The 21394-nt window shown below is 43.5% G+C and overlaps 1 protein-coding gene across 14 annotated transcripts in view; it reads right to left on the bottom strand.

Annotated features, from left to right (window-relative positions):
• The window catches only part of RPAP1 (RNA polymerase II associated protein 1), a 154980-nt gene extending 134195 nt beyond the window's left edge, over positions 1–20785 (bottom strand). For 4 of the 14 annotated variants that reach the window (XM_075152134.1, XM_075152132.1, XM_075152131.1 and 1 more), the window contains exons 1-11: positions 20067–20676; positions 15504–15746; positions 14379–14527; positions 13721–13813; positions 12184–12364; positions 9972–10148; positions 6806–7012; positions 3094–3209; positions 2574–2672; positions 2007–2108; positions 1049–1216 (exon numbers count right to left, since the gene is read on the bottom strand). In XM_075152134.1, coding sequence (XP_075008235.1) covers positions 1049–1216; positions 2007–2108; positions 2574–2672; positions 3094–3209; positions 6806–7012; positions 9972–10148; positions 12184–12364; positions 13721–13813; positions 14379–14527; positions 15504–15693 — 1482 coding nt within the window. In that variant the 5' untranslated portion in view covers positions 15694–15746; positions 20067–20676. Of the gene's footprint in view, positions 1–1048; positions 1217–2006; positions 2109–2573; positions 2673–3093; positions 3210–6805; positions 7013–9971; positions 10149–12183; positions 12365–13720; positions 13814–14378; positions 14528–15503; positions 15747–17279; positions 18309–20066; positions 20679–20723 lie in introns of those variants that run through there. The other 10 variants (XM_075152130.1, XM_075152121.1, XM_075152129.1 and 7 more) reach the window with 8 other exon arrangements.
• Positions 20786–21394: the final 609 nt, after the last annotated feature.

The following is a 21394-nucleotide window of genomic DNA, read 5'->3' as shown; positions in this document are numbered from 1 at the left end:
CACAGCGCTGCTTTTGGCACTGAGAGACTCAGCAATCCCTGCTTATACAAGAAATCACACCACAAGCTTTGACCTGAGAATCAGAGCACTGCAGACAGTTATGAACCAGGGTAATATCAGAAGAAAGAAAAGCACATTAAGAAGCTGATTCATAGCATTAATTACCTACCACAGGCGGGCAGGACTCATCTAGAACACCATTAGGCTCATAGCTTAGAAAAGGAGCAAGATGTGGAGAAAGCTACCCAGTCCTTCATTTCTCTTGCCACCCCATGAGGGAGAGCTCTAAAGACCTGGGAGAAGTTGCAGGGGGCTTCTTGAGATCCACCCACTCTTCTCTATCACCAGCCCCTTTGCAGTCTGACACAGGAGCAGCTCTCATGGAAGGAACTTGAAATACAGCCCACAGAATGCTTTGCCTATAAAAACTGCTTCTGCCCAACCAGGAAGACGTCTTAGTCTTGCTCCTCAGGGCTCTCTAGTATCTCTGAACACCAAAAGAAGTTTCAACATTCTAACGGGAGAAAAAGCATCAAGGAGAAAATAGACACATGAGAAGGCGGAATTAGATATTTATCAGTGTAAGAAAAGCATTTGAGAACAGCAGAAAATGGACAATGAGAGAAAAAGAAAACAGCATCATTACGAGGTATAAGGGAAAGCAGGGAGAATATTTAATCTGTTCAGAAGCAGGAAAACTACAAAGCAAGAAGCCAACAACATAAGAGGCCGTACTAAAAAAAACCTAAATTGTACACATACATTAGTAGTGGCCTGATCTAGATTGTAAAGATGTCAAAAGGAAGAGAACCTCAGCAGCCTGCACTGAATTTAATCATGGGGCAGAACTAATTCAAACAGGAGAAAAGATGTCTGAATCTCTCAAACTGGGATAACACACTCCCTTGTCTGTCCCAAAGCACAGCAATGGCATTCTATTGACCATTAAGCTAACCCATCCAGCAAGCCTTTGTTCAAGTCTTCTCATTCGGATTCCTGTAAACAGCCCAGCATGAAAGCAAGCCCAGGCACTTAATGATTGTCTCACCTCATCATCGAGTGACACCAGCAGAGCCCGGAGAGCACCAACAGATGCTGCCATGACGTTATCCACTGCATCATCCAGCGAGAAGCGCAGCAAGAAGAGAAACCCAGCATCAAGCAGCAGACGCAGAATGCTGCCCTTCAAGGAGGAAGCAAACTCTCCAGCCCTGGCCTGAAATGTATGCCACACAGAGCCAGTGTTAAAGCTGTGTCATCTAAACTGGGTACATCTCAACATTCTGCGTGTCTGCCTCTTCCCATTTCTACTATAAAGCAGCTAAAACCTGTGTGCAGGTTTTTTTTTCCTTTATTCTCTCTTCTCTTCATTCTACAGAGGCAAGCAACTCCAGTTCCTTAATGCAGGAAACCTTTCTTTCTAAAGTCTGGACCCATCTTCTGACTTCATCCTGTTCTGGTCCATCGTTCTCAAAATACATTGTTTCTTCTTCTCTGCCTCCACTGCTGTTGGAGGGAAGGTTAGCACTTCCCCTAAGAGTTAGGTGGAAACATGCACAGAAGTAAATATTCATTTTGCTTTATGCTATAGGCACATTGCTTTACGAGTAGGCTGGTTCATTCTCACCTCCTACAGAAAAAGTACATCATGAAGCTGGCTCAGACAAGAGGAGTGAAAGGGTCATTGCCAAGGATAGGTTTGTCACAAAAGTAACACCAAAAAAATAACTTGTGTTCAAAGCAACAACAGAACTGAAGCTGCAGCACTGCTGCTGAACAACGCTAGGAAGCATCTCCCTCCAGAGAAACCTGAAACTCAGTTTGTTATGCCACAACACTTAACTTTTCTAACAATAAGGAGATATCCTCAGAAAAAGAATGCCCTGCTGGTGATTTTGCTCACCTTCATTGAATAGTAGAAAGCAAACAACTAGTACCAGAGAATCTGGGCCCTGATTCACCAGCAACTTGAATTATGGGGAGGAATTCCATGGAAAGTGACTTACCTTTTGAACAATACGACCCAAGACCTGTAGAGCCAGTGTCCTCTGTTGAATAACTTGGCTGCGAGACAAATGAAAGAGCTCTTGGAGAGAATAACCAGCCCTCTAAATGGGAGGGAACAAAAAAGAAAAAAAAAATAAAAAAAAACCCCTATGCTATAGGTAAAAACAGGCCCTTTAAAATAAGATTAACTGTAAAATACTGCATAACAGGAGATAAGCTGCAATGTAATGCTGTTTGCTGCTTTGTGGCAATTGCAAAAGAGATTCTAATCATTGATGTGACAGGAGAAAACTGACTCCTTAAGAAAAGGAGGTATGTGCACCTTTTTCCAACACCATAGACCCTTAATGGCATTTAAGATAAAAAGTATTAATGTAGTTTTCTGAAAGCAAAGCAGTTAATGCATGCAGATCCAACTTCTCCTCAGGAGCTTGTTTCAAAAGAAAATCACCAATCCACACTTTCCAAAGGGTTTTGTCACTAAAAAGCTTTGACACAAAAGGAATCTGCCAAATCAAACACAGAAAACATAAATAGGTGTGCCCTTTCTACTACATTACACCTACCTCTGCCTCTTCTCCATGGTGATGCAGGCCTAGATGTGTTGGTAAATCAGCATCTGCAGGAATTAATTCTCCCTTTAAACTGAATCGAGCTTGCATTCCCTACAATGAAAGGGTGGAGGGAGAAAAAGATTATTTCTATTGCCTTTCACTCCATTCACCGCTTAAAATACCACTTCTTACATCAACTGCTGGAAGATGACAGTTCAAAAACTCCCCAGGTCAGGCCTCAAATTCTTAAAAAAAAAATTTACTCCCCTCTTTCCTTTTTTCTTAGCTTTCAGACTTGTTTCATCCCAGATTACAGCTGCTAAACTCTCACTTCCTAGCTCTCTTGAGCACTACAGACTGAATTGACCACGTATCATCCCAGCCTATGGAAGAAACTGGAGAATCTCCCAGTTTGATGAAATTTTACAGATTGAGTAACCAGAGGACTAGTTTTTGAAGCCTTCAAAACTGTTACTGCTGCGAAGCACGATCCAGACACAAACATGAAAAATATCAGTTTCTGCTTTCAAACCTTTTTGGTTTTCTTCTGCCGAGGTGGGGGCAAATCTTTCATCCATTCCAGCTTCTCAAACTCCACATTGTCCATGTGAATCCATTCCTTCTTGGGCTTCACAGGCAGATCATCATCTTTGTGGGAGGGGAAAAATGGCAGTCTTACCTTCCAAGGCAGGAATGAAGAAAATACTATTCCCTCTTTGCCAACCTACTTGGCTTAAAGACTCCATCAAATATAGGATTCATGTAAAATAAGAAGAAAACAATTTTCAAACTGACTGTTGGCTGATGCATAAACATCAAAGGTTTAAAGCTGTTTTCATCTTTCATGAGAGCTAGAAGAGGAAGTAAACAGCACTAATGAAATCCACAGACAAGGCTAATTTGGGAGAAGCTGAACAGAAGTCAGGACACAAATAAGTCAAGTGATTAGAACCAGGGCAGAAAAATAATATCAGCCCTACTTTAGAGAAAGCAAACTAATATCATCCAAGGAGGGGGGCGTTAGGGGCAGTGTGAAATCATTCAAAAGTATTAATGCAGAGAGGTCCAAGCAAATTATTGGAAGCCAGTATGATTTCAGCCTAGATACACTGGAGAGAGCACAAACACTACTATTTGTGCTTTCATCGCATTTGCGATGCTGCTTTTCGTTCTGTGTCCCCCTCTAAAGGCTTGAGGAGATCAGCTTGGGAAGAAAAGATCAAAACAGCTGAAAATTTACACAGCTTGCCTGAGAAACAGCTCAGTGGGGAAACTGGACAGTCGAACAAGAATTTCAGATATGCAAGTACTAAAGAAAGAAACTACTGATTTAACTTTATAAAGAGCTTTGACTAGAAGAATTTGAGAAACAAGACATTTATGCCTGACATCAGAAGAGTTGCCTTAGGAAAGAGACAGATCAGCATGTGGAAGAATCTCACAAGTGAAGGGACAGGAGAGATGTAACTGGAAATGATCTGAACACTAGCAAAAAGTAATGCTTTGCTACTAGGATACTATCCCATACCGGCATGAGAAGAGATGAGCCAAGAAGTCTTTGCTATCTCAAGAGAAATTACACAAAAGGACAGGAACGGGCAGTCTGAGGGCATGAAAAGCAGCAGCATCAGTCCTGCTGGAGCAGCCCAGAACTCATATTTGCATTGCAGCTATTAATCCTAGTGCTCTAGTCTTCTCTTGCAAGGAACAATGAGTCCCACTGAGATGCTCTTCTTTCATCAGAATTCTTCCTGCTGATAACTGGCCTGAAACCTAACCTCTTACTTTCCTCCAATTAGTAGATAAACTTTCAGGAAGGGCACTCATCCTTTCTAGGATGAAACTTCACCCTTATGATCAACGTGGTATTGAGTCAGGCAAGGAACCAAGCACAGTTATCTTCCCCAGCCAGAAAGCTGTTCCGCAGCTGAAAGGCTCAGCACACATTTTAATTGAAGAGAAGGAAAAAGCATCTGAAACTAAGAAAGTGGAATGTTTGTGGGTGGTAGGTGCAGAAATAGAGGAAATAAAATCAGCAGAAAAATGAAATCTATTGACATCTGTAATTCAACAAATTGTTTTCTCCATTAATCGCTAAATTGATAGAGTTGAGTTAATCATTCTATGAATAGGATTACACATATTACCACCAGCCTTTAGTATTAGGATCTTGATCAACAAGAAAAGACGGATATATATTCCAAGGCTTGAAAACAAGGCAGATTGTTCAGTTACTGAGAGATCCCTTTACAGAAACACAAGGTGACAGTGTGAATGCAACACTTGCACTGAACTTTTTCAGACTTGGGTTCTATTAAAGGCTACCACCCAACCTCTTCCCTTTCTGCTTTGCTTCCGCTTTTCCTGGTGCCAGAATTTACTTTTCCATTTGATAAGATTACAAGTTGCTGGATAAAGGCATGTTTATTAGAAACAGTAGCCTTTTATCTCATTAGAGAGGCAGGTTTGACTTTTGAACAATCCCATTGCTTTGTGTCGTCATCCTCTCCCTGGGGAAATTCAGAATGACCATTTCTGCTGGGTTATTCATGATGAGTTTACTTCTGAGCATGAACAGATGCAAAATCCCAACACTAAGCGCTAATGTCAAATTAATATTTTACATCTCCTGTTGGCCAAGATGGGCTGCAGGTATAAACTCAGGTGCTGGAAAGGCTTCCCTTGGTTTTATAACTGTGTTCCTGCTCATCTTTTCTTTGCTATTTCAAATATTCTGGGAAAACTCCTCTTCTCCTTTCCTGTGCAGTCTTCCATGGGAAGCAAAAGATGTTGTCAGCACACGACGCTCCAAACACTGAGCTATTCCCAAGAGCTCTACTACAATCTTGTTCAGTCTTTGCAGGCTGAACAACCCGCTTCTATTGCTCCCAGTCGAATAAAAGAATGTCACTTAACCTGGTGCTACTTGTGCACTTGATTGTTCTGGAACTAAAAGGAACTAAAAATAGTCCTTTTGATTAAGATGAATTCGTGGAAAAGTAAAACTTGGGGAGAAACAGCAAAAGGACTGTTCAGTGAAGTGTTTTCCTCAATAAGAGGCTAATCAGCTTTCCTTCTCCTGCCCGTGTACGCACACATACACTCACAGACTCATTCCTCTCATCAAGAATGATAAATGGTTGTTATCTCTTGCAAACACCAAGCTGAAATCCAGGAGTGATTCAGAGACCTCTTTAATCAGCCTGCACGTTGCACTGGGACACAAAGAATGCATCAGAAGAGAGTATCGAGAGATATAGACAGCCAAAAATTGACATGAAACTGGGGGAGAAGCGTGCTAACGAGGGAGAGAGACATGCTATGAACAAAAGTGTGGGGAAGATGAGAACAGGAGCCTAAAATCACAATAGAGAAAAAGAAATAGCTAAACAAAAAACTGCAGTGAGGAAAGCAACAGTAAGAGCAGAAGCTTAAGAAAACACTTCTCCACCATGAGAATATATGGGTTGCTCTAGCTGCCATGAGAATATATGGGTTACTCTAGCTGCTGGGGATAAAGCACCTTCTCCTCATACAGGCATATATTGAGTATTAAAGAGTTCTGTCGTAAGAGGCAACAGCTCTGTACAATTCTTCCAAAAAAGCAGAAGAACATTCTACACCTTAATAATTCCCTCCATCCACAGCACAAAGAAAAGAACTGTATCCTGTGGAAATCACCACGTGGGCTCCGAGATACAAGCCACAGAGTGGGGCCATCAGGAGTAGTGTGATAAGACATACATGCGCTATATGAGCAATTTCCCTGAAGTGAGATTGACTGTCATCTCCATGCCATCCTGTGAGCAAATCACTAACTCTTACTACCCAACACCCTCTTGTCCCCAGCCGGTCCCAGTTAAAAGAAATTATTCAAGCATCAGCTGAATCTCACTACCACACTCTTCTGTTTCCCTGTTCACACAACTGAACAGAAGAGCAATGATGCCTAGTTTAAAACATTTTCCCTTCAGAGACCTCAGAACAAATTTCAAAAACAAAGCAAGACCTCCCACTGAACAGCTCACCTCCGTTACACCCTTCTAATCTATGGAGTCCAGCTAGAAATAAGAGAGATGTTCTTTCTTGAACCCAAAATAGATGTATTTTTTAAATATCATGATAAAATTCTGAGTTGGGTAACTAACAAAGTGTCACATCAATCCAATCTGGATTGATGCAAACACCATGCAAATCTTACATTTATGTTCAAGAACGTTAACAACATGCACTTCATTTCTTACCTGTGATTTCTACCTTCATATTTTCTTCCTTCCTTACAGATTCTTCTAGACCCGACTCCTGAGTGGAAAGAGATGATCCTGCACCATGCTGAGCCACAGGCAGAGATTCCACAAACTCCTCCAGTCTGTTCTGTTCCATTTTTAATTCCTTTTTCTGGCCTTCACCGCCACCACGTCGTGACTTTAAGAAAGCAACTAAACTGGAATCTGCAAGTATTGACAAAGAGACAGACAGAGAAGTGACAGAAATTCTCAAAATACTTGATATGCCTATAGCTCCTGCTATTTATGTTTTAGTCTTTTCATTCCCATTCCACATGCCCTCTTCTGTACCATCACTTCTTTTCAAACTGAGGCTCTTAACTCCTTTATGACCTCTTGAGCACATAAGCTGGGTACAACTGACTGGTGAGGTGACATCAAAGAAAGAGCTGATAAATGTCTTTCAAGGTAAAGCAACCACAAAAACTCTAGTTATTCTCCCAGCTTACAAATAAAGAGACAATTGTTTCTTTCCCCCTCACTACCACTGAAAAGGCACATCCAAACAAGATTATTCATTGTGGAGAGAATTCTGGTCTGTGATTTATAGGAGGATCCCAGGTCATGCAGTTTGCTTACCCTGCCTGTGGACCGCTCAGTGGCATCACTGGCTAGGAGAATACAAGGAACAGACACAACAAAAATAATTACCTGCTTTTTATTGAACTGCACTAGAGCTGCATAGTCTAGATATTATATTAGGAGAAGGAGATCTTGTTTGTTCTGAACTGACTCCCTATGCTGAGAGCCAATTATGATTTGACAACATCCAGAAAACAGATGTGGCCATTCTCTTTGTGCTTTGGAGGAGAAAAGGAACATTTGGGAGGTAGGGGTGTTTTGAAGGACAGGTAATATTCCTATGGCTCTAAAATAGAAAAATGTCAGATGATGATCATTTCAGATCTGCTACAGATATCCCACATCATTTTTGATGGAGCGCACTTTCTCTCTGAATACTCTTCATCTGGAAGATGGTGTTGGGATGTTTATGCCAGAGGTGAACAGTAATTGTACCTCTAAAAGGCACAGAGACACTCCAATAAGCAGTGTCAGAGATGTATAAAGTAACAGAATATAACACCTATATTGATTATTTGTTCTTTGGAGGACAAAAGCCAAGCAATTCAGAAATGCTCTGTACCTGAGAGAAGTCATCCCAAAAAGGAAATGAATCCCATGTCTCTGAAACAGTTCAAAGAGGATGCAGGGATCTATCCCACACTTGCGATTCCTGCACGCTCTCCTCAAGATGCAGTTTAAACCTCCCTTGGCAAAGGAGAGGCATTCAGCCGAGTCTCATTAAAGCACGCATAATTTTTTCCCGAATGCAAGCAGAGCTCTCACTTTCTCACACTTCACTGTACACAGCAAGGAAAAGACTGTATTCATTATTTCATCACTTCACACAAACAGTGACAAACAAGTCACTGATTATGTCAATCTACGCACAGTATGTCAGAAAGTAAGCCTACTTCTGCCCAGAGTCTCCATGGGCAAAACAGTATCAGCCATAAGACCCTGAAGACACTGGCCAGCACGGAATTGCCTACCCATCCTCATGCTCCACACCATGGAGTCTCATCTGCTTCATAACTACGAGGTTAATTCACAGACTGGGCAGCATTAAACACCCACCAATTATTCACACTCCTGAATATGAAGAAAAAGTGTCTTTAATCCACATCTCTGTGCCTCTCCAGATCTCAAGTTCATCTGTAAGCCAGCAATTTTTTAGGAGTTGCTTCATTGTGCACAATTCCCTAACCACAGATATTTTGGGAAAGCCAAAATTACTCCCAGTTTCCTTAAGGCCTCAAAGACTGAAAGATCTACAATTTTAACCCATAGGGCACATGAACAAATACATTGTTTCAGAAAATAATCTATTCTTCAAAAATACTTAAAATATACCCTATCCTTTTTGAACTCCCTAAGTATTCACTTCACTAATATCCCAAAGGACGGAGTGGTAGGGACAAGGAGCAAAGATCACAAATCAGTCACAAGAATAAAGTACATAAATAAGGTATTTTTCATACACATGCCATTGTTATAAGCAGTGAAGTTAAAAAAAAAAAAAATTTTTTTCACCTCAGGTAGTTTGGAGAGCTCAGCTCTCTAAATGAAGGATGTAACTAAACATTCTATCTGCAATTATTTTGAACAGTTCCTTTGCCACCTTTCCAGTTATACCCATGCTGCTTGCAATGAAGTCAAGATCATTAATATGATCTTTAAGCTAAACACACGAGAGACTCATGCATCTAAAATGCCACTCGCACCTAAATTTGATGCTAGAGAATCTGAAATTATGAGAATTTCAAAAACCCTTGTCTGCAACCTACATCTGTACGTTCTTGAGCATACAAAAGCATTGAAACGAACGCCAACAAGTTTTACAGTGCCCCACGTCACACAAAGTCTTATCAAACATACCACACTCGGTGTTCTCCCCCATCTTGTCATCACCTGTCAGTGACAGGCATTCCCAGAGCACCACTGTGGACAGGGCTCCAAACCAGAGACCAGACCCCTGCCAGAACGCCTGCACCCAACAGCCAGATAATTAAAACACTTTTTCAAGAAGTTCAAGACTAGTTGTAAGTTTTTCTGCTCTACCAAGTACGGATTTGAATTGAAATCTCCCACATGCCCACACGTTTGCCCTATCTGGGCACCGACAGTTCTGCCCCAAGTCTCAGGTATTTTGGAGGGGAAGACCAAGGGCTCTCTCTCACCTCAGCATTGCTACGGCCATCCCAAGAACAGCTTTGCTTTCTTATCTGCTTCAGAGAATTACATTTTAGGAGCTCAATACATGTATATGTAACCAGGTGTGCAAAGTAACAGTGCATGGACCATCTTATCCCACAGCAAAGGGGAGACAAGACAGACTTAAGCTAAGCCCCCTCTCACTGAGGAATAAGCGCTCTTTAATTCCTTCACACTTAATTCTTACTCGTAAGCTACTGACGTGACATGGAAGCTAGATTATCCACATATGCAATGAGCAGGAATCCCAAGCTCCCACCTTTGATCTGTGAATTTGGCAAGACTTCAGGACACCTCCACATTCAAGTAAACTTCCATGTCTCTAGAATTCACCCTGAGAAGCACATACCCAGCTGAGCCAGAAGCTTTTCCTGCTCCTGTAGGATCTCTTCCTCAGACATGGACCGCAGCTTCTCCAAGTTCTCTTTGTGAATAGCTTGAGCTTCCTGCTCACTCTTTTGGCTTCCAAGACCCTCTCCCGTTATGAGACAAGGCCGCTGAGAGGTCAAAAAGTCACCAGCTTTATCTATAAGATCCAGCAGAGAAAGCAGTTAGTGATTTAAGTGTCTACAGCATTATGAATTTTGTCAGCATTTCAATTTTGTCATTACCAGGCTTGCATAATTTCTTTTTTTTTTTTTTTTACTTTGGTAGCCAAGTTAAAATAGGAGTAAAGAAGTTTAGTTTAGCTTCAAACAAAACTAAAACAGTTGGCCTTTCATCCCGTGTCACAACAAAATGTCATTTCCACCTTGTTTCTTTAGGAGTTTGGGGAGGAATGGTGGGAAAGGAATTTTTCTTTAATGCAAAGCAACAGTAAGAAAAGGTAAACTGGAGCATAATTCAAAATTGATGATTCAGAGCATTCTTCCAAGTTAGTGAATACTAGATTCTTTCTCTGCCCACAAGCACCTGAACCCACATTTGTATGTCAGCTGAACATGATCTAGTAAATATCTGTTGAGTGAGACAGAGAATCAAAATTATTAGGTAAACCAGTTTCCAGAGTGATACAGGATCCATTCTCAAGACAGGCATGTTTGCTTCTAACAATGTCCTGTATTCACCTTTAAGGGTTAAACATATCAGAAGTTCCAGCAGGGGTGCATTTTTCCTATCCTGAACAAAATCACATCTCCTTTATCACCTGATCTAAATCCTTTTTAAAGGCCCATTTCGTTTAACTCCAGCAGCAGGGTAACACGCTCCTTTAGTCAGAGTGAGACCCTCCAGCTGTCCTGTAGCCCACTATACAAGGACCTGACTTAGTGGCTTTATTCCTTATGTTTTGTTCATATGCTCCATATAGCGACTATATGGAAGTCCTATGACCCTAAACCAGCCAACGCTGAAAGCATCAAACCCCTGTTCAAACAGCAGTAATGACACTCATCGTAACATTAGTAAGGTTTGATGTCACTTCCACAGCAGTTCTCTTGCATATCGAGCAGAAAGAGATGAGAAGACAGAGTGACCTGGTAAAAGATTCAGTAAGCTTCCCACCGTCAGCAACTAAGCTGAGGGTTACCAGGCACTAACACGTCGTTACCACAAGAAATGGAGCTCCCCCTCTTCTCTTGCTTCCAGTGATCCTACCACAACAATCCTGCTGAGGAGGCCAAGCCATTTTCTGTTGCGCTACTACATTTTTGAAGTGTTCTACTTCAAGAGGATCACAGCTATAGAGCTGCTGTATTTGCCTTTGAGATTTCTCAGACAGAAGTACACAGGCACAATTGCAACAGGATATACAGTAAGCACAGTACATTGACCTGGATGGTGGATTTGTGCACGCACAGCACAGCACGTCTTACCAATTCTCTGACAGTGGTCAGGGCAGACAGAAACCTTAGCCAAATGGCAATAACCCTCAAATGACATCTGGCCTCTATTTCAATGTGAAAAAGAGGGTGTCAGGACCACCAGACACATGGTGGTCCTAAGCAAATAGGACTGCCCAAGACAAAAAAAAAAAAAAAAAGCCTGGAGATGCTGGTAGAAGTTGAATTGGTTTCATCTTTCCTTGTCACACTGCTGTCAGACAAGTAACTGCTGGAGGTGGCACTGACTCATCAGCACTGCCTCACAGCATTCCTTATGGAGCAAAGCCACAGTTTCACGGCAGCGGATCTGGTGACGGAAGACTGAGCTTTCAGCTTCTAGGTAGGAGTGAGAACCCGTATCACAGTGGTCCCAAACACCTTCATCAGACACAAGAACCTCTTCCTAAAATTGTGGAAATCAACGATGAAACAAGAAAAACTTTATGTATAACAAATAGAGAGGAAAAGGAGGACAAGAACCTTGAAAAGTAAATCTATTTGGCCCTGTGTGAAGCAAAAAGGAAATCAGTGAGAAAGCTAACCCAATTTTTAGAATGTTAATTTGGGTCTCAGACCATTTCAAATCCTTGTCACGCCACAGACATTCCAAGTGACCTTGAGATTCCTAAACAGAGGACAACAGTGCTACCCTAATTTAAAAATAAGGTGCACTGATGTTATGGTTACTAAGGCTATGCAAATACGGTAGGCTGGATAAGCAGAACCTTCTCCACTTACCATCCCTGATGCTGGGGAGAGGTACCTCTTCTGCTGATCCCTCAGGATCCGGGTCAGCCGGAGCAGCTGATCTTATTTGCACGCACTCAGCAGCAGAGGGAGCTGTTGCTGCCTTTTCAGCAGCTCTTCTTGCTGCCATCTTCTGTGCAAAGATGCTTTTTCTTCCAGATCCCACCTTCACCTGCAAACAGGGAAGCCATGTGTCACCACTTTCCTCTCCAGACTCCCCCGCACACCTGCCACTAACAAATTTATAGATCTCATCCTAAAGACACCCTCAAATCAGACTTTGGGATGTGACACAGAGAAGCTGCTGGCAGCCACCTGCCCTTTTCCGTGCGTGTGCTATTCCTTTTTTTAACAGTTTAATGTTAGGACAGAGAGACAAAAACATGAATGTTTTTGCTACCTAGAGAAGGAAGATGATTAATTACAAGTGAATTCAAGCCAGGCAAGTACACCTAAAATATCACCAAACACCAACAGTTCCAGCTTTCCTGCTGTTTGGAAACTCTGCATAGCTGAATACTTTGAATTTCTGAGGATAAATGGGGCTGTATGCACTGTGCTCACCACATGCCTGGAACAGGCTTCTTATAAGGTGATTAGAGAGCAGCAGGGTGAAGAGATTTACACAGTAAGAAGTGGGCAAGTGGTGCTAAAATAATCCTGGCTAAATTACTGTGCTGCTTGCCTAGGCGATGGAGGGGCATGGCTCTGAACAGCCTTACACAGGATGTACAGGAAATCCAAAGCAGAATAAGAAAAAAACCTCTTGCAAGTCCCCAGTCCAGACAAGAAACTTAAAAGGCAGTCTGAACGTTTGGTAGCTGCTTTGTGCACTCCTGCATCAGGTAAACAGAACTGGTAGTTTAAACAGGATTACTCCTTCCTTTCAAAAAAGCTGCCCTTCAAAATAAGCTACCTCTTCAAAGCAACCACAGCTATCAATCGCATATCAATTCCCAGTATCTGACTCCCACTCAGCTAGCAGCTCTTGCTACTACAGCAACAACTGATGACAGCAGCCATGGCGTCCAGTCTTACAGCCTCAGATGAAAAATTATGTCAAAATCCAAAAAGCTGCAGAAGATAATCTGTGCAACCATACTCAAATGTCATGCCAGGAGAAATCAGGTGCAACTTCAGTAAGTACGGACTTAACCAAACCTCGTAGACAAATTAAGAGATTGTTCCTTAGAGAAAAACAAGCAGAACAGGATCAATTCTATTACAGCAGCGCAGATTTGATCCACCTCACTAAAGTTAGCTGAAGGGGATCGCCTTTCTCCTAAACCAGAAGGATTCCAATGTTATTTAACTGCAGGGTATGGAGTACCTACTTAATGGCAGCTTGGTAGAAGAGCTCTCTCCTACACTAAGGTGGCAATGCCAGAGATATGTTGAGCTAGCTTATGATCTCCAGCATGCCAAGTCACTTATTTTGAGCCCTACCACCCACCAAGCATTAGGCTTTGTTGTGGGGTAGTTTTAATTGTTAATGAAGGTAGCATAAAACAGCTGCTCCCAACCTTACCTCACTTTTTATCTCAGAGCGGTGAAATGTCCTTGGAAATGGGTCTCCTGAGGGCACGGGCATGGTCACTGCTACTGCACTCGTGTCTCGTTCCTGCAGCAAAGAAATCAAACCCTGCAGAAACCATCGCAACAGCCAGACATGTTTATATCATTTACCTAAGAGTGGACTCAAAATCTCTCAGCTCTGCAGCTCGCAAGCTTTCTGCTGCATCGCTCTCAGGCTTAGAATACCTTGTGCTTATTTAGAGCCAAAGCGAGGCTATTTTCCAAAAGGCTGGGCTGCCAAACTCCACACACCTACTCAAAGAATCAGCTAAAGGATAACCTGGGCCAGGGCAGAGCAATGAGAACTTCCCCCTTAGAGAGTCCAGAAACTCATCCCAATCCACACTAGAGCACATGCCTGCATGCAAGCAGTGTGACCTGTAGGCAGGTCTGGACGGGAGAGCAGATTCAAACCCGTATTTAACTGACAGCAAAAATACACCCAAAGAGCTTTTGCTTTCATGGTGCTCCAGGACACTGGTCTACTGTGCTACGACTGCTTCATTACATTGTAGAAATAAAAAGCAGCAACAGAACCCTTCATCCCTGGCCACTGCTTAGTTCACAGCATTCAAAAAAACACTAGACCGTCACATAAAAACCAGACATACAATAATTTTGCTGAAGACTGCTGTAATGTGTTGATCATGACTTTCCAGTCTTTCCTCTGGATCTTCATCCTCGAAGTGGACACAGGCACTTTTGATCTTGGACTTTTTTGGAGGAGCTGGAGTTAGAGCTGGGAGAATATCAGGAAAATCTAGAGAGGGGAAATAATAAGAAAAAAAAGCAGTCAAGTTACTCATATATAACTACTGTGGAATAGGTACCAGACCAAGGCTCCCTAATAGCACCTATTATTGCTCTGATGAGAAACAAAGATGATGAGGAAGCAATAAGACAAGAGTCCTTTGTGTCTGACTTGCACTGGGTAGTGGAAAGAAACATGCTCAAGAATTTTATTATGTATTAGCACCAGATCTTTTCAAAGAGCTGCATAAGCAGGAAAGGGTACTGAGGCCTGACTGCAAGTATTAAGGGAAGAAGCAAGGCTGTACAGAAACAAATAGTGTCCTTGCAGGTTCTGTTCAGGCATAGGAAAGCACATTTCCACTGCCAGCTCTAACAGTGAATGATTTGTATGATCATGAGCAAGTCAAGGCCTCCTTTTCACTATCTATAAAGTGTAATCATATTTCCTCACCTGGAACTAAGCACTGCAAGATTTGAGTTGTTGCTTTTAAGAAAGCATCTTGAGCTTCTGAGACTATTAAGCACAAGACAACAGTGTTACAGTTACTACTGATGGAGGAAAACAAAACCACGGGAAGGAGGCTTATCAAGCCAGACCTGCTGGCTGAAAGCTGGAGCTGTTAGCAGAGCTAAATCTCAAAGACACTGACAACAGGGTCTGGACAGATGGCAAAATAAGCAGCGAGTGTCCAATGGGTACAAATCACAGAAAATACCTCTTGCATTGAGGCTGGCAAGGTACCACAGGCAGCTGATAAACGTAGACAAAGGCTACGAGTTAGAAAGGTAGTTCTACTGAACGCTAGTAACATTGGACAAGTGCATTTTCCAACAAGGCTAAGAACAAACAATACTGCAAGGAGGACACACATGCAAGGCAAAAGCAACACTGGGTTGAGAGGGAGGTGAAAAGACAAGCGCTGAGGAACACTGAAAGGAACAGAGAATCCTAGTAATTCAAAGAAGCCCACAAGGGAAATTACCATCCAACATGACTACATCCTTGCTGTCCTGTAGCGAGAGTCTCTTAGCATCTGTGCTCCCTTCCTCCCCCTTCCTCTTGTCTCCTTTCTTCACAATCTTCACGGCAGGTGAAGCTCTGGCTGCCAGGAACTGGTTTTGAAAGTGCAGCAGGTCTGCCTCGGACTCCCCAGGCTTTGGCCTCGACAACATCTTGCCTTCTTGCTCTTGCAGCCCAGCCCTGCGTGCTGTTCACATGGAACCTACTGAAAACATGGAAAACTGGTTACAGAACTGGATTTCCTGGGGATAAGATGGGGACAGCAAAGGAAAACGACTGATTTTTGTCTCACTCTACTGTTCCTATACATACTGCAGCCACCCTATTTCAGGATCACCCCAGGACACAACTAGTTGTACCAGAGTCCCAGACAAACTGTTTACCTTGTTCTTCATCGCCGAACAACATGCTACTAGACAAGTCAACACCTGGTCTACCAGCCAGCTGGGAGCAGAATGGCATTCATCCAGCAAAAAGCCAGCCAACAAGTGCATCACTGCCAGAATGCCAACAACACGGCCTTGGATTTGCAAAGCCACAGAAGCACCTGGTCCAAGACAACAGATTTGACTTACTCCATTATCATCACCAACCAAGAACATCAGAGGCACAGTATCACGCAAACCTCCCCACTCCAGCACACAGTCTTCTCGGGATCCTAGCGTTAGCATCCCTGTCAGGATGCAAGAGCCTGTCCATGTAGATTTGGACAATGCACTCACCCTCACTGTTTGCTCCCCTTATCACTCAAATTTCCCAAGCGAAAAAAGTTTTTCTTCCCTAGCTAGTCCTCCTGCTTTAGTTCTCTCTCACTGCCCTCTTACTGGCAGAAGTCGTACTATTTCCAAGCATTTTCATTTACTGCCCAGGCCAGTTTTAGGTTGAAAGCCAAGGGTGGTATTTATAAAGACTTTTACTCCTGTGCGTATGAGAACTTACCAGGAAGCAACTATTCCACCTCCCATCCACTGTGCATGAAAATATTTGTGACTATTACTCCCCACCTCTTATTCCCTGAGCCTGGGACCATCAATCCATTTCTCACAGCCAGCAAGTAAAGTGTTTGCAAATACATTTCACACTAATTCAATCACTGATCAGCACTAACGCTACAGACTTGACACCCTCCCACACTTGGTATGTTGAAATATTTTGTACATATTTGATCTCTTCCACTTTTAAAAGCCCATCAGGACTCAATGATGATTTATTGTGAAGTTGGAAAGGAAAGTTGATATGGATTTTTAAAACTACAGTTATCTGCCATATGGATAGGCTGTACGCATGAGAAAATGCAAAGCTTGGAAGTGAATCTCTGTCTTGATCTCAGACCAAAACAAAGTTCAATCATTGTGCAGGCACAGCCACTGCCCTGAAGCCAATGTTTTGTCTTATGCTATTATCATACTTTATTGTAAAATATGTGGAGAGATACCTTGTGAGAAGGATGCTAACAGATACAAGAATTACTCCATGCACTACTTATGACCTACACTTGGAATATTTATACTATTTTCAGGGATCTCATTCTTGACCAAGGTTGGCTAGATGTGATGCTGCTGGTTCCAAGATCACAAAGAGATCCAGGGAATTTTACATTTGGTTGTTGGTTTTTTTTAAAAGCAAGGCCTTAGTGTAAAACCACCAACCATGTAAGACTCGCTGAAATTCTTTTTCCTGCCCCTCATTTTGTGCAAAAGCTGAACTAAAACCATTCAGACTTAAGTGTTTTGTGTACCGAAAGAAAGCAGATTTTCAGAGGTTTCAAGGTTTCCACGGACTCCATTTACTTCAGCACTTCATGACTGTGGAACCAGACCTCTTCATCCGATGCCAACATCACAAGTTAGTTGCTCGATTTCAGACACCTCAAAACACTGACCTTAATGAAAGCTGTCAGCTCAAGAGTCCCTGAACAACAACTGCCATTTACACCAAGCCTACATATGGCACAAGCAGCAGCAAGGCGAACTTCCCTGTACCCTCTGCACAATAAAACCCTCCCCCAACACACAGGGAAAATGCCCAAGTTCTCTACCAAGGCTGTCAAGGACATCTGTGGAACACGGCCGCTAGCAAAGGCTACTTCAGGGTAGGAAGGGAAGGGAACCCCCTGCTACAGCGTCTTGCTACTGTCGGAGAAGGACTTAACACAAAAACACCTGGGATATCATTGCGGTTCTGACTGATGCCAAGAACGAAGAAAGAAACACTCCCTTTCAGCCCAGTTCTCTTGCAACTGCACAGCAAAAATTGCAACTTCTGCAGACAGCTCCTTTTTTTGTGCACTCCTACCATAAGCACACCTATTTGCTGTTTATTTACGGAGCTTTCTGCCACAACAGGGGCTCCAATAGTCATACTTCAGTTGATAGGTCCCTCTTTGATATGCATAAGTAGCACCACACGCATCAGAAGCTAAGTGTTTCATGCCCTATCATCGCAGGCTTCAAAGCCCGAATGAGGATGATGCTAGGATTAACAAGCACAAAACACCCAGTTACAAGCAAAGTGGGCTGTTAATCTTTCTGCAATAAGCTTCTTCCGCGCAGGCATGTACACACACTTGTCAAAGTCTCTGCGTATTAAAAAAGTTAATCAAAAAATGTAGCGGGCCTTGAAACTGCCTTCATTTGTCTCAGGACTTGTCAGGCACAAGAAGCCAACTATGCAGTCATTGTCTGAAGAGGTTAGATGTTCCAGGAACCATTTCCTCAAAGTCACTCCTTCCTCCATATGGATATAGAGGCCACCCAAATGTAAAGAGCTACAAGATGGTAATAGAGAGGTGGGCATTAGTTTGCTGCAAAAATAGATAAAATCTTTAAATGTGTTCTTTCCATGTTCTAAGTGGGCCTAGAAATTTAATACAACCAAGGCCTTTGACTTGGTCCTTCTGCAGTCCAACGAGATAGAAATTGCTTAAATACGTATGGGACTTGCAGACAGACAGAATTTAGTGAAAAAAATTTGCTTTCTAATGGTACCTTTTCCATGCCCCCGGAAGCCATCTAAGCACATTAGCAACGCTCACCTGGCCATCATAAGGAGTAATTCTTATCCACCAGAGCTCCATGAAAACATGCAAGAAAAATGACACACTACTGATGATCAGCACTAACCCCAGAATCCTATGGTCTAGTTATCTCCAATCTTACAACTGGCTACTTAAAAGCTAACCACACACAAACTGTTTGCCTAGAGGGACCGCCATCTAGCCAACACACGCAACCTGCTGAGGATATTGTCCTAGGAACGCATGTAAGGGATCAGAAATGCTGTCAAAGGACCATGAGCACCTATATACACCAGAACATAGTGATTATAGTGTATTCACATCTGCTGTTGTATCCTCTGTCTGCATTAAAAGTCTCAATAAATAGTTTTCTATGATGCTCTGGACTTTCCATGGATACTGTTTGAAAAGCCCGTGAGTGCTGCAGGAAGTTTTACAAATGCAGCTGGGAGACCACTGGTCTAAGTCAGACTAAAAGAAGATGCAAAAGCACAGAAGGCAATAAAGCCACAGACTGCTTCAAGTGCCAAGATACAGTTTTGGATTAACCAACTTCAGCTCAAGCGTAAGCCTGAGAAGGATGGCCAGATAGGACAGTAAGGGACCCTAATCACCAATTAATGCAGCACCAGTGTATCACAGAGAATTGCATTTACTTTACAGAGAAACTGAGGTCTACAATACTCTTCCAATTCTTTCCAGAAGCAGCATTTAAGCTCTGAGGCATATATTACCAACGTCTGCCACTACGCTCAACAGACATAAAACAACATAAGAATCAGACACAACATTTGTTTGAGCAAAGTACCACTCCACTCCTGTCCAAGGTTTTCACATGCGCCATCAGGCTACAAAAAAATTTAATTACTTGATATAATCCAATATCGTTATGATTTTTATTTTATTCTAGTTCATCTGCATTTACAGTGCATTTTTCTTCCGCAGCAGCAGAGCCCTACAGCCCCAGGGAGACACTTACATCACAACAACAGCCATGAACTAGACACAGTTAAAAGAGAAAAGGTAGCAAGTACATGTAAAAGAAATCAGAACTCAAAGAGAATCATCTCTGACTCCTACTGATTTCTGAACCCTGTCATTTTTTTTCCCCATCCTCAAATCCACAACATTGCATTCTTCTGCTAAAGTTATCAGATTTGGGTCAAAGAAGAATACAAGATCTTGGTGTCACAATCAGTGCCTCAAATTAACGTATTTCTTCAGACCTTGTTGGTTGAGGCAAGGAATTAAAAGGCAAAGCAGAGAGTCACATCTCAGCCTCTCCAAGGCAGCTCAGATTCAATGGAAAGGTACAATTTCTCCGCTCTAGATTAGCAGTCAATGAAAGCTTCACTCAAGATTCTTACCTACTTTGCAAAATGGTGATGTGCATGCTCTGCTGTCACAAAAATGCTTTCTGCACACAATACTGTAACGAAGGACAGTCTAAACCATCTAGGCTTGACAAGACAGGCAGCAACTTTTATCTGCTATACAGAAGGCAGATACCTGCAAAGACCCTCCTCCCAGGAGGAAAACCCCAGTCAAAAGCCGCAAGGATGTCTCCTCAAAGAGGCTCCACATCTCACGCTGGCCACGTAAGACTCAGTGACTGTTACTCTGCCTGTCAGGCACGTACCATGTGCACGCATATAGCGCCTTGCCTCCAGAAACGCTGCTTCCCCAGCTTGCCTGAAGAGTCTCTGCAATAAAGAAACACCAGCATGGCACAAAATAAAATTAAAAGCAACAAGCTGCTATTAACAAACTAAAGAGCTGATGCGTCCCGACGCTCCCACCGCGTTCACAGCCCTCACGGGCTTTCCCTAAACGAGTCTGAATCGAAGGCTTAAACACGCAGACGTAGGCTAGGCCCGGAGGCCTGGCGAGGCCTCTCCCTGACAGGGAACTGCTCGGGGAAGGGACCCGGCGAAGCAGGGCTCGGCAACAGAGAGCGCCCGGGGGGCACGGCCGCTGCTCCGGAGGCCGCACGGCGCCTGTAGCCGCGCTCCTCTTTATGCTGTAGTAAAGGCGAAGCCCCGGGGCCCCGCTGGCTGCCCCAAGCGAGGCCCGGCCTGCTGCTACTGCCGCCGCCGCCGTGCCGGGGGTCCCACGCTCCAAGGGGGGGAGGGCCCCGCTGCCCCCACAGCCCGGGCCGCGACTCACCCGCGCTCGGCCCGCACCGCCCACCACCAGCACTTCCGCTCTGCCCTGCGGCAGGTACTTCCGCCCGGTAAGGCGTCACTTCCGCCCGCGCTCGCCACCACCTCTCTGCCGGCGGGGGCGGGGCGGCGCCATTTTCCCTTTCCTCAGGGGTTTCACCCGCCGTTCCCCGGCGGTTTCCCTGCGGGGTGCGTGCGTGGAGCGGCACAGCAGGCACGGTCCCGCGGTGACTCTGAGGCAGGTCCCGTGCCGGCTCCCCTGCTGGCCGGGGAGAAGCTGTGGGCAGGCTGCCCGCTGCTGCTGGCGCTGGGTGCTCGTGTAAGAAAGTCTCGCCGCTGAACTGCCTCCCCAAGTTCGCGCTTGGCTTGTGCAGTCCAAGTGCAGGTTCTCCCAGGCGTTTTCGTTGGATCTAAATACAGGGCACCTGCATCCAGCAGCGTGTGCCTGCACATATAGAAATACGTTTATGTAAATGTATGATTTGTGCCTTTTCATTATTAAAGGGTGTTGAAGTGTCCGAGACTGGAGTCATTTCAGGAGAGCAGATACATAAAGCTGTATAAACATAGGTGTAATTTATTATTCATGTCTGATTATTCATTTATTATATATGCCAAGCTTTATTTAAAAGTGCTGGAAAGCTGTCATAACTTGCAGAAGCATTGATTTTAATA

The sequence above is a fragment of the Calonectris borealis genome, chromosome 5 (genome assembly GCF_964195595.1).
Source record: "Calonectris borealis chromosome 5, bCalBor7.hap1.2, whole genome shotgun sequence".
Lineage (NCBI taxonomy): Eukaryota > Metazoa > Chordata > Aves > Procellariiformes > Procellariidae > Calonectris > Calonectris borealis.
The sequence above is the reverse complement of the archived record's forward strand: the minus strand, read 5'-3'. Positions and strand labels throughout refer to the sequence as shown.